General features: G+C 31.4%; 1 protein-coding gene across 1 annotated transcript; it reads left to right on the top strand.

Moving 5' to 3' along the window:
- Nucleotides 1-3,181: 3,181 nt before the first annotated feature.
- On the top strand, nucleotides 3,182-4,426 carry LOC107443642 (putative glutamate receptor). Its single transcript, XM_016057583.3, has one exon. It carries the CDS (start codon nucleotides 3,182-3,184, stop codon nucleotides 4,424-4,426), a length of 1,245 nt encoding a protein of 414 aa, XP_015913069.1.
- The last annotated feature ends 8,343 nt before the right edge of the window (nucleotides 4,427-12,769 follow it).

The following is a 12,769-nucleotide window of genomic DNA, read 5'->3' as shown; positions in this document are numbered from 1 at the left end:
CAAAATAGTGGTGAGGATATAAATAAACTTAAAACGTGCAATAATATCGCTTTCATGTGCAACTTTGATTTTGATAATCCTTTTACGATCTTGCTAAATTTTCAATTTTTTTTACTTTGCCATGTAAAGTTTGAATTCTTGAAAACGATGTAAAAAATGTATACTTTACTATTTAAATTTTTTTCGGCAAAGGTTAAATAAAATTATAAAAAATGATAAATATTTAATAAAAGTTATTTTTTGTATGGAATTATTTTTGGATATAAAGGATTTTTTTAATTGCGAGCAGAAAGTTTTCAATTCACTTAAAAAGTTCTTACGATCTGGCTATATATTCAGAAAGTAATATTATCTTTAAGGGGTTTAAGCTTTAGATCGCTCTCGTGACCAAACTATTGGGACTATTTTCCTGATTGCGGCTAATCCCTATATTTTGGGATTCAGAAATAGAAAACCTTTGAAGAAAAGGTATGAATACGTTGAAGAAAGGTACTCCCTGCGTTTTTAGCCATATCTGGGAAAGCTTTTAAATGAATTGAAAAACTTTTGCATAAAATAATAAAATTTGTTCATCCAAAGATCATTCTATGAAAACAGTTTCTTCAATTTTTTTATTTTATTTTATAAGGGTTAAAAAAAATATTGAATTGTGAGGCCTCCAAATTTTAAATGACAAAAGACAAAATTAGAGAGAAATCGGTAGAAGAATTCCTGAGTTAACTGATCAAAAAAGCCATAAAATTAAAATTTAATTGCTCTGAAACTATTCCTCTGATTTCATTCAAATTTTGTATTTAATCATTGCATAGTCTTAAATGATGTATTCTTGCCTTGCAATTTTATCTGTAACCTTATACACCTAACGATTCAAAGAATTTTCGAGCCTTATTAAATAAAAACCTCTTAATAGTAACTTTTTTTTTAACTCGAATTATGTTTTTATAAACAAAATTTATAATTTTTCGATTCGCTCAAAACTCCCCTGAAACAGCAAATTAAGCAAAAAGTGAAACTAAAATTAAGAAACCGCACTTTCGACAGTTTTCCTGATTTCGAAAGCAATCAGGAAAATAGCGTCCATATGCGGCTTACCCCCCCCCCCATATTTTGATAGTCAAAAATTGAAATTTGTCCAAAAAGGGCATGTTATTGGCACAAAATAAGTTTTCGTTTCTTATTTTGTAACTTGAAATACTGTCTGACAAATTAGCAATCATATTTAAAGGCACACCCTTTTGCGCCTTTATGAACAACACTTAATTCTTGAAAATCAAATCATTAGAACAAAAGTTATTCACGGTGATATCTTTTTTTACGCTCTGTACATGTTCAAAAATCATTAGTAAAAATGTGTAGTTCATAATTCAAGTTTTGAAAAAAAATAATTCAACGAAGGAGGAACATAAGATGGAAAACAAACCAACTATGAAACTTGAAGATGTTAACAAAAAATAAACATTTTGTATAAAGCTAATCAAGCCTCCCTTGTTTCACCAATAATTGAACGGCAACAAACTAACCAACGAATACTACTTGCAATAAATAAAACCATCATCAGTAATATTCGTCATCAGTGACATTTTGCAATAATTATTTACTATCATCAGTGTTATAATTGTTTCTTTTTTACTTGCTGTATTCATTATTATTCATTAATATTTACTATTACACATTACATTTAAGAATTAGGTTCCATTCCAGAGAAAGACGTTACTCGTTGTTTACGAAGATGTAATAATATACAGGGGTAAAATTAAATAAATAAAATTGAAAGAGTATTTAACAAAAGCAAACACAGCCTTTTGTATTCCGTTATTATTTCTGTTAAACTATATTTTATCAAAAACATTCAAATTTCCATAAAATCCCTCTTTAATAAAGGAAATATTTTACTTTTTAACAGTAAAACATATAATTTTAATCAAATGTTGTTTTTTAAAGTATATAAAAAGAGAACCTTTACGTAAAATCTACGATACAATAATATTTTAAGTAACGGCACGAAAACAAATTGCAGCTGATCGAATATTTTTATCTTTAAATAAGCATATAACGGTTATTTAGTTAAATAGTTTTAAATGAGTTAAAAATCAATAACAAGTCGCTTTTAATGATCTTTAACTTCTCATTCCCTTGAAACGTAATAGTATTGTTTTTGCCACTTATTGCACGATTAATCTATCATTAAATAATCACGCACGTTGTTTTCCTATCTATAAATGCACAACAATATCGATTGAAAGGTATTAAACACAAAAATACACCATACACCATAATTTTAAGTGACACCATAATTTTATTTAATGCCACACACATTTAAATTATTTTTAGAACGTTATATTTAGGTATATGTATAAACCATTAAGAGCAAATATCTTAAAAGCAAGGATCATACCTATGCACTCAGGTTGTGTTTGAGTAAAAAGTAACTTATATTTGTATAATCAGAAAAAAAAATTCACGAATAATAAAATATTCGTAAAAGTTGACACGCAGAACAATGGATCTGTCATTTAATTTTCTTTACTTGTTATTTTTAAATAAAATGGTGGATAAAATGTCTGCAAAAGCTTTCAATTGATTCCTTTGCGTAGAAATATCCATTCATCAAAGATTTCAAACAAAAGTTAAGACTTTTCGTTTCATTTTGCATTGTTTATTTTCTGTAGAATCTAGGAGTTTTTGCATTCAGATTCTCTTTTGGTCTAACTTGTGTGCAAATGAATTAAGTAATTAACATAATCCTAGGAATTAACTATGAATTTTACATAGAGTGGAAATTTTTAAACTATATCGGATTAAATAATTCCATAAAAATAAAAAACTTTCATTTTGTGAAGAATAGCGAATTTTCCTCAGAATCTTTATTCTCTGTTAGCTTTTAAGAATTAACTTTAACGAATCAATACGAATTTTTGACTAGAGATTTGACATGAAAATTTAGATGCAACCGTAAATTCTTCACACTCATTCCTAGTAGAAAAATATTTCGTCCAAGAATTCATTCGTCTTGGGAAGAACTGCAAACTCTTCTTGCCTACTCAACTTCTCTATTATCTGTTGTTCTTCAGGAACTGAATCAGCCTGAACTGAATTTAAACTTAATAATTAATGTCAAAAAGTTTAGATTAAGACGTTAAAGCTTCATATTTACAAGAATTTCATAAAGACATTGCAAAGAATGACGCCATATTTTCCTTCTAAACTAAGAATCGCTGCCCTACCAATTGTCAAAACCTTAGAAATTAAAAGAATCAACAATACTACCGTGATCTCCGGATTTGAAGCCGAATTAATAAATTTATTGTCACGTAAACTAAATTTCGAATATGAGATTCTTGTTCCCACAGACTCATCGTACGGTTCAAGGGATGCATCCGGAAACTGGACTGGAATGGTGGGAATGCTTGCAAGGAATGAAGCTGATATGGCATTTGCTTTAATGGGTATCACCGAAGATAGGTCAACTGTAGTGGACTTCAGCATACCGTACATCCCTCTGGATAAAACGTTTCTGATGCATCATGCTTCATTCTTGCCAAAAACATCAGCATTCATGTATCCTTTCAGCACACTCGTATGGTTTTTATTCTTTATCGTACTTCTCTTAGTCACAATGCTGTTTCGGGCATTGATTTCCCCAAAAGATTCTATATGTTCCGTTTTTATCATTTTGTGGGGATCTTGTTTCAGACAAGGAATAAACTACAACCCTCGTCCAATGTCCAGACGCATACCACTTGGAATTTGGCTTATTTATTCATACGTGATAACTCTGAGTTACAGCTCAGTCATGTTATCATTTTTAACATCCCCTATCAGAACGAAACAAATAAGAGATTTCAAGGAACTCTATGCAGCAGTCAGAGATGGAGCAATGGATTGCCGAGCTGCATTGCCCACTCTTGAAGCAGAGTATTTGTCGAAAAGTGACATACCCCATCTCAAAGGATTAGGAGAATATATTAAGAAGAATAAATGGTACTACACATCTTATACCAACCAAAGCGTGCCAAAACACACAGCAATGCTTGGGTCACCGTTTCTGTTTCGTTTAGTTTTTGGGTCCCCTCAAACCTACTTTTATTCGAAGGACGCTTTTGGATATTTTCCGTTCGGAGTTGCAATCAGGAAAGACTTCTGCTGCAAAAAGCGTTTCAATACAATCCTGCTCCGAATTTTAAGTGGTGGCTTGTATAATAAATTCATGAGCGATGTCTTCTTTAAATTGGATTTAAAGAAAAATTTAAACAATGACTTTTATCATAGTACATCAGCGTCAGCTTTAGGATTATCAGATTTAAATGGAGTGTTTTTTGTTCTCGGTGTAGGCTTTGCAGCAGCTGTCTCTGCTTTGATACTGGAAATCATCTTCAGTAGATGGCTGTGTTCAGAACCTCTCCAAGCTAAAATACACGATACGTAAATAACTTTTTGATTATTCAACCTTCACTATCACCTTTTTCCAAGCACATTATTATTATTTATTTTGAAGTCAGATGTTCTACTAAATCGCTCTGTTTACTTTTACTCCACGACCAGATTTCTACGCTATTCAGAAGAGTTAAATATTTAAAAGTCATATATAGTCTCATGACATATAAATGCCATGCAGATGTCTATGGGTTATCATAGGCCTATGGTATGCTGCCATACAAATTTCTATGTTCGCCATAGACTTATGTTATTGTGCCATATAAATGCCATACAGATCTCTATGAATCTCGTATGCCTATGGTATGTTGCCATACAAATTTCTTTGGTAACCATAGGTTGTCATAGATTACCATAGGTTACTCTATGGTAAATTTTCCTAAGGGATTTTTATTAGTTCTGACGTCAGTAGATGGTGTACATATCGCATACAAGTGCAATGCCAGAGTCAGTTGTGTTGTGGAATTTCTAACAGACTTCCTTTAAAGAGAGAATTTTTATAGGAAATTTTGATGTTTCTAATTAATACAATCTTATGATGTTTTCAATTTATAATGAGACATGAGCGATTTATGACTATAAATAAAAATAAGTACATCAATTTTACGACATTGCTTTGTTCAGGAGTAAGCACTATTATTTTGTACATCCTGCATATACTATTTCTCTCTATTATTTTAATAAACATGTAAAGCTTATGAATTGAGTTCGGATATTTTTTTTAATACTATTGAAAGAAATTTATGGAATTTGTTATAACCTTCCTTTAACTAATTATTTTTTACGAGCATCTAAAGGAAACGGCGAGACAATTTGCAAATGAATATAACTGTGGGAGTAGTTTGCTTCTAAATTCATAAATTGTATACCAATATTTTGCTTACATTTTGTTATTTATTCACTAACATTTAACTTTGTTAAATACCAGGCATTAATGTCTTACTAAGCTAAAAACTAAACTCAGTGGCGCGACAGCCCATAGAGGGCCAAGGCCAACTGTGCCCATCTCAGTTTTCTTGACCTTGGGCTCTGGTGTGCAGGAGCAGATTTTCTGGGCAGCCGAACGCGGAACCCCCAGTGTTTAGTTCCCAAGCATGCTTGGTACTCATTTATCGACCCACTGAAGGGATGAAAGGCTGAGTCAACCTTGCCCGGCCCGAGGATCGAACCCAGGACCTGTGGAACGAACCACTCAGCCACCGGGAGTCAATGTCTTTAACTTAACTTAAAATTGTAGTCATGTAAATATTGCGAGACTGAAAGTTGTAAGTTGCGTAATAGCATTTTTGCACTGTGGAAAAGGAAATTTCATTTATTTTTGCCGAAAATCGTTTCCCTGTATATGCTTCGACCAAAACTTTCTTCAAAGTGACGAAAGAACTTTTATCACTCCTTCCAGGAAACGAATTTCGCTCAAAATTAAAGAAATATTTTGTCATTCTATTTTTTCAACAACAAAGAACTCCATAGTGCCTAATGTGTATCTAAGACTTCGAATAGTCACATAACGTGGCAGTGACAGATAGAGCAGAGGGATAAATTACACCCATACCCGAAACGGGATTCGAACACCGGGTCTTTCTGGAGCGATGTCAACTCCTTGGCAACCATGCAGACTGGTCAGCTTAATTCGTCATTTTATTTTTGATTGTCTGATCTTTATTCTAGTTTAATCAGTCCAATTAACTATCTCCCACAATGCACTACGAAGAGGTTTCATCATATTTCTGATTGTTTACTCAAAATTAACGAAATACTGTTCAAGGATAGCTGAATAGTCAAAAGTGAAAGTTTCATTTCTGAGAATGTACCATTCTTTATTCTAATTTAGTGTTACACCCTAAATGCGTTTTACAATCAACTAATCAAAATATATTTACGCGCTTATTTGAGCTTTTTTTAACCATTGTATTCATGAATGTTTAAGTATTATATTTTAAGAAAAAGCGAAACGTTTTTTCATATCTTAGTGTTTCTGACTAAGTGTTTGAGCTGTCCAAAACATTAAGATTTTTCTATTACTTATATTACGAACGTCTTAATTACGAACTAGATGCATCTAGCTAGGTTTTCTCGAATTGTTATTTTTGAAGTTATACTTCTTATGCGACTTCCAACAAGGAAGCGTTAAACGTTTAACGCTACATTTTTATTGGCCGGGAAATCACGTGGTAGGATCCAGTTTTCCCTCATTCATTTCCATATTGATTTGATTCTCACTAACATAAAAATAATAAAAGTCTTAAAACTTTTGTTTTTCTATAATATTTTTTAGTTTGTTTTGATACACATATAATTTATTAGGGAGCCGGAAAAAGAGTCGTTGAATAGAACTAGTGATCCTTCTACGACTGCTGATTCTTCTACAATTAACGTCGTAGGTTACGAAGTTTAACTTCTTCCGCGCGGAGGGACTCCACGCACTTTTTTTTTTTTTATTAATCTCTTTTTTAAATCTCTCATATCAAATACCAAAATTTTTGTTGTGTACGTTTATAATTTTAATTCCACCAATTATGAATGTAGATATAACTTGTTTATTTTTGACAAAAAAAATTTCATATCTAATTATGATTATTGTAGACGTGAAATTTAAAGAAATTGGTAAAATGATATTATAAGATATTTTTTGAAAGTTTTATTTATATATATTTTTTTATTTCACTTATTAATTTAAGGGTGTCTATCTACTTTTTTTTGTACATGTATTCGATTAAATAGATTAATCTCTTATAAGTATATTGATAAAAATATACTTTCAACTAGGAGGCTTCGCCCCCTGCTCGCTCGCACTCGCCAACCCCTGGAACTGCTTTCGCAGTTCATTTCGGATTGCTTCGCAATCCGATGCTCGCTTTGCTCGCTCATTGGATACGTTCTTAACGTCTAGCTTTTGTATACTTTTTTGAACACTGAAGTTCCGAAAACTTTTCACTGTAGAAAATTCTAAACCTGTGCATTTCAATATTAATTTGAAATTGCAAACAGTTCACATATTTATCTTAATCACACTATTCCAAATTTCAGTTGTTGCGAAAAGTAACTGTTGTAAGTTTTGTTTTAAAGTCTTTCCCACCAGAGGGCTAAAACCATGCGTTGTAAAACAATATGGAATAGTACTGAAAGCCGGATGTAAAGCATCGGCTTCGATGAAGATTATTTTGTGAGAATTTTTTTTGATAATTCGGTGAGAATTCACCTGATTAGACATATGATGCTCACTACGTGCTCTTGCGCGCCGAAGCCTATCAATTAAAACGTATTAGCGTTTTATATAACATGGATTAGCCATATGATGCTCACTACGTGCTCTTGCGCGCCGAATCCAATCAATTAAAAATGAAAACTAAGAATTTTTTTGATAATTCGGTGAGAATTCACCCAATTGGGTATAATATGAAAAAAACACAACTACTTCGATTTAGTAGGAACAACATATGACGCAATGCTAAACGAATGGAATTTAGTTGTTGTTTATTTAGTTATTGTTATTAGTAGTTGTTGTAATTTGTTTTAGTTGCTGTTGTTTATTTAGTTGTATTTAGTTTCAATAACTTTTCTTTATAATGCAATAAAATCTGGCGAGCAGCTATTTAAACGATCGAACACTTCGTTTGTTTATTTGTGGCTTGAAGTTAGGCTCGCAGAAAATGCCGTTCATGGGTTAAATTTAGTAGGAACAACACAACCTGTGACGTAAGCTATATTATACCCAATTAGACATATGATGCTCACTACATGCTCTTGCGCGCTGAAGCCTATCAATTAAAACGTATTAGCGTTTTATATAACATGGATTAGCCATATGATGCTCACTACGTGCTCTTGCGCGCCGAATCCAATCAATTTAAAATGAAAACTGTTGCCAGCGCGAGAAAAGAAATATCATCGGTTTTATTGATACATACATACGTACGTATTAGCGTTTTATATAATATAGATAATATTGATAGAAAGAAATGTGTATGCACAAAATAATAGTATTTTTCTATACAAACTATATGTATCTATGAAATTACTTTACACCGAATGCTTATCTTTAAATAAATATAAAAGTCTTGTAAAAATAATTTAAAAATTGCCTTTACGTTAAATGAAATCTTTTTATTATATCTTGTTCCTCTAACATTTTTCATACTTTAATTTTTAAGTCTACTTACATTTTTTAATAGCTTAAAAATAATTTAAAGTAAATTAAAAATTTTCTTAGTAATGTACAGTTAGCAAAATAAAAAGACTATCCTGAATAACATTTGATCTAATGATGGTATTTTTGCGTCCTAGGACTTAAACTTAAAAGTTTGAGGGTTTCCTAAAAAATTATAATTAATTAATTCAGACGATATTTAAGTTACAAAATGAGACAAAAAAATTTACTTTCCCTGAATAAATAATCATTTTTTCCTTAGATTCAGATTTCTCAGCCCCGAAATATAAGTGAGAGCCGCTATCTGAGAAATTTAAAAAATTGAGTAGCTAACAATTCAAAAATTTTTCGACTATTATAAAATAAATTAATAAGTATTTACTAAAAATTATATTTTACATCAAATCTTATTCTATGCAAAAAATTTTAAATTTGCCTATAAAGTTTCCAATAGTTATACTTTTTTTTAACTACTGGCACTGAACTTATGACTCTTTACCATGGAAAAAGCCGGAAGTGTTGCTCATATTGCGCTGCCTGTTACTCATATTGCGTTGCCTTGTGACCAAAGTCACGGATGCAAGCAACATTACCCATGCCACAGATACTCGTTCATAGTGTGGGCCACATTCAGAAAAAAAAGATAAGTTAATTCAGAGAAAGTACGTTTTCCTGTCTGATTTCGTAACCTAAAATATTGTCTGCACTAATTAATTGGCATATTTGAGGCCACCCCGTTAAACCCCTAAGATTAAGTTCTAGAATGAGATGATCCGATGATAAGATCAAAGGTTATTTAGGGTGGTCCGTTTATTTTTTTTTTCCGCCCTGTACAAGTATCGTCAAAAAAAAGATTTCAGATTGGAATAAAATATGTTATGAATGTTGCAATTATTCTATAACAATTATGCATACACTTAAAATAAACCTTTTATTTCATTGTTGATGCTTTAATTTAAATAAGCTTATTAAGTTAATATTTCCCATATTATATTTACATTCCCAGTTTATATTTCCAAAAGTGCTTATATTTTTCACATTAAACTATTGAATAATATTTGTCAAAATTAATTTCACCTTATGTCTACATACAAAGCAGACAGTTGGCTGACTTCAATTCATAGGTATATGTTTCGAAACTCTTATAAATTTAATTTATGAATTTACTTTATGAGTAGAATATTGTATATAATCTTATACCAACCATTTTCCTTGGTTTTCTTTTCCATGTAACGCAAATGCAGGTTAGTACTATTAAAAAATTCTTCATGATGGCGAATTTCCCCCAATACTTGATCTTGGACTTCTCTTTCTTCTGGCATGGATTCAAAATTACAAAATGGAGTTGAACTCAAAATTGGCTCGGCTGTTCAACGACAGTTAAAAAATAAAATAAAATAAATTTAATTGTAATTAATTATATAGTTCAAATTGATATTATAATTTATAGTCATAGTTACACCAGAGAGAGATCTAGTTCCCACGCTTGATGCAACAACTCTTTGGAGCTCTATAAATATTCTTTTAAAACCATCATATAATTCTTTTACTCAGCTAAATCTACATAAAAACAACATGTAATTCCCAAAGGCATCTACGGTGAGTCCTTTCCAGCCTCAGGGAGGTCTATTTATCCATTTTTAATTTTCAGTTTTTGATGTTCCATTGATGTAGGCTTAGAGTACCAGACCGCCATATTAACATGTCTTTCAATGCTAACTGATTTCAATGGTAATTTTGAAATCAATTATTTTTACTAACACTTTTCCATTTTTAACTTATAACACATCATTTCATTCGCCCATGCGATTATCTTTCAGTTTTTATAACTTATATATCTTCCGGCGGTCTGGTACTCTTTATTTCAATATCATTTTAAAAGTGTCGTAAATGTGAATAGGCTATCGCTGTGTTAAATTTTACCATTTGTAAACTCTGACTTTGGTCATTGTAATTAATGTCTTATTGTTCTCGCTTCAATCTATTTTTTATATTTGTTGTTCCCCTAAATGTCCTTTATTGCCGGAAACCCTGTTTTTTAATTTTCTCCCATCCCTTGATTTTTCATAGATTTTTATAGAGACTTCACTTTTCAATGTTAACGGTGTTCTATTCTCCATAGTAATTTGTAAACAAACTTCATGATTTCAGATACAGTTAAATGCGTTTAATCACGTGCCATCCAAGTTCTTTTATTAAATTTCTATAAATTAGACCTTATGCTGCTCTATATCTTTTCCAATTCCATGTTGTATTCAGTTAATATTAAAGTCAGAGTTTACAATTCTTTAATATTTTTTCCTTTCTTCCTTTCCTATTGTACATACATTATTCCAATGCATTTTTTATTATCATTTTACATATGTTAGGGCTATTCATATTTTCTAATAGTAGTTTAATCACATGTTTTTTTTTTTTTCTTAAATTGCGTATTGTGTGTACTTTTATTACGACCTAAGTCTTTCATGTATTTTTTTACATAACTTATGGTCAATTAGTATTCTTTTTCCCAATCAAATGATTGATATATAGAATCAACTCAATGATGGACAGCTTCAGGCCAACTATTCAAGACCGGTACTAATTAATAAATTGCCATATCTACTCTCACCACTTTAATTTATATCATTAAGTTTGATTATGTTTCATTAGCACAGCGATGACCTATCACCTTAAAGTAATTATTTACATTGCTGTAACACTCCATGGCCCATTGTAATTCCTCTTTATTTCTTCTTCTTCTTATCTATCTTCAGTATAGTTATTGATCTATCTTTTATTTTATTTTAACTGATACATATTTTGGTTTTCATTTATTCTCATGTTTTGTGTGCTGTTGCCAGTGGCTCAATACTAGTTATCATAGTTTGTATCAATTAACTAGGATTGTCTAGCACTGTCTAGCTTCGTCTTCGACTATATTAGTTTTTTGTTTAGTGTATTTCTATTAATGCTTTAGTTCTTGCAATTATCATATTAATTAACATTGATAATGTAATGATCTTAATATTTTTGTCTCTGCCTAGCGCCGCAATAACGTTTTTCTTTATTTATTGCGTTTACAGTTTCATTGCTGTAATTCTCTTGGTCAATCATAAATTTACAATTTAATGACACGATGGTAGTATTCTTAAACTAGACTGATAGGTTTTTTAGCCTAAACAATATATCTTAATTCACATAAGCAATACTTTATTGTTTTCGCTCATGTTTTCATTCAGCCTAGCGCTGCCATTAAGCGTAAATACCCCACGATTTCCTCATAACTTGTTTTTATACACTTAATGCAGTGTTATCATAATTTTCGACTGTTTCACTAATCTTTGAATCACTGGCATCGGCGCACACTAGCATCAATGGAGCATCACATCAAATCAAATTTTTAAATAAAAATTTTTACATCTTTCTTGGAATGATTTTTTCTGGGTAACTGGTTGGGACTCACCCTCGCCATTTAAAATAAAAAATTAAAAAATTGGTAACTAATACTTTAGTTTCTCGAAACGTCATTTTCCTCTGACATATTGACTCTACGCATTGACTGACAAAAATCTCTGCTTACATATTGACTACCTTCTTTCATGGCTAATTCACAAGTTACAGACAATTGTCAAAATCCTGCAAGATCAACAAGATCCCAACGCAGAGTTACACAAACCTTTCAAAGAATTGACTACAATATCTCACTCACAGAAACTCCTTCCAGACCAAAAAATTCTCATCGAAAAGATAATAAAATCATACAATGTCCTGATACTAATACATCACCTTCAGTAATCGTTGATCTCACTTCTGTCTATGAACATACTTCTCCGGTAACCAACGACTACATCATCAGTGATACTCCAACTTCTACCAACAAAAATACCTCCATCATGTCACAGACTAAAACGGATATCGAGCGCCTTCTGCAAATAATAGAGAAAAACGTCAACTACAGCTATCATAAGAAAATATTCCTTCCGTAGGAGCCACGATCTGCTTGTATCAACGCAATTCAACAAATAAGGAAGATAACTTCGGAACAAGAAACTCATGACTTGATAAACTCTAGAAACTTCCAAACATCCTTAGACAAGAAAATTGACGACATACGAATAAAACTTGCTGACTTTTCATTAAATGTTCACTCCTCAAACCCACTAAATCAAATTGAAGAGAATCTAAGGACCATCAACGCAAGACTCG

This window comes from Parasteatoda tepidariorum, chromosome 9, assembly GCF_982258835.1.
Source record: "Parasteatoda tepidariorum strain Cologne lab strain chromosome 9, Ptep-v5.0, whole genome shotgun sequence".
Lineage (NCBI taxonomy): Eukaryota > Metazoa > Arthropoda > Arachnida > Araneae > Theridiidae > Parasteatoda > Parasteatoda tepidariorum.
The sequence above is the reverse complement of the archived record's forward strand: the minus strand, read 5'-3'. Positions and strand labels throughout refer to the sequence as shown.

What these genes read in the sequence shown, in the direction of transcription:
- LOC107443642 (XM_016057583.3), top strand. Translation starts at nt 3,182, where the DNA reads ATGACGCCATATTTTCCTTCTAAACTAAGAATCGCTGCCCTACCAATT.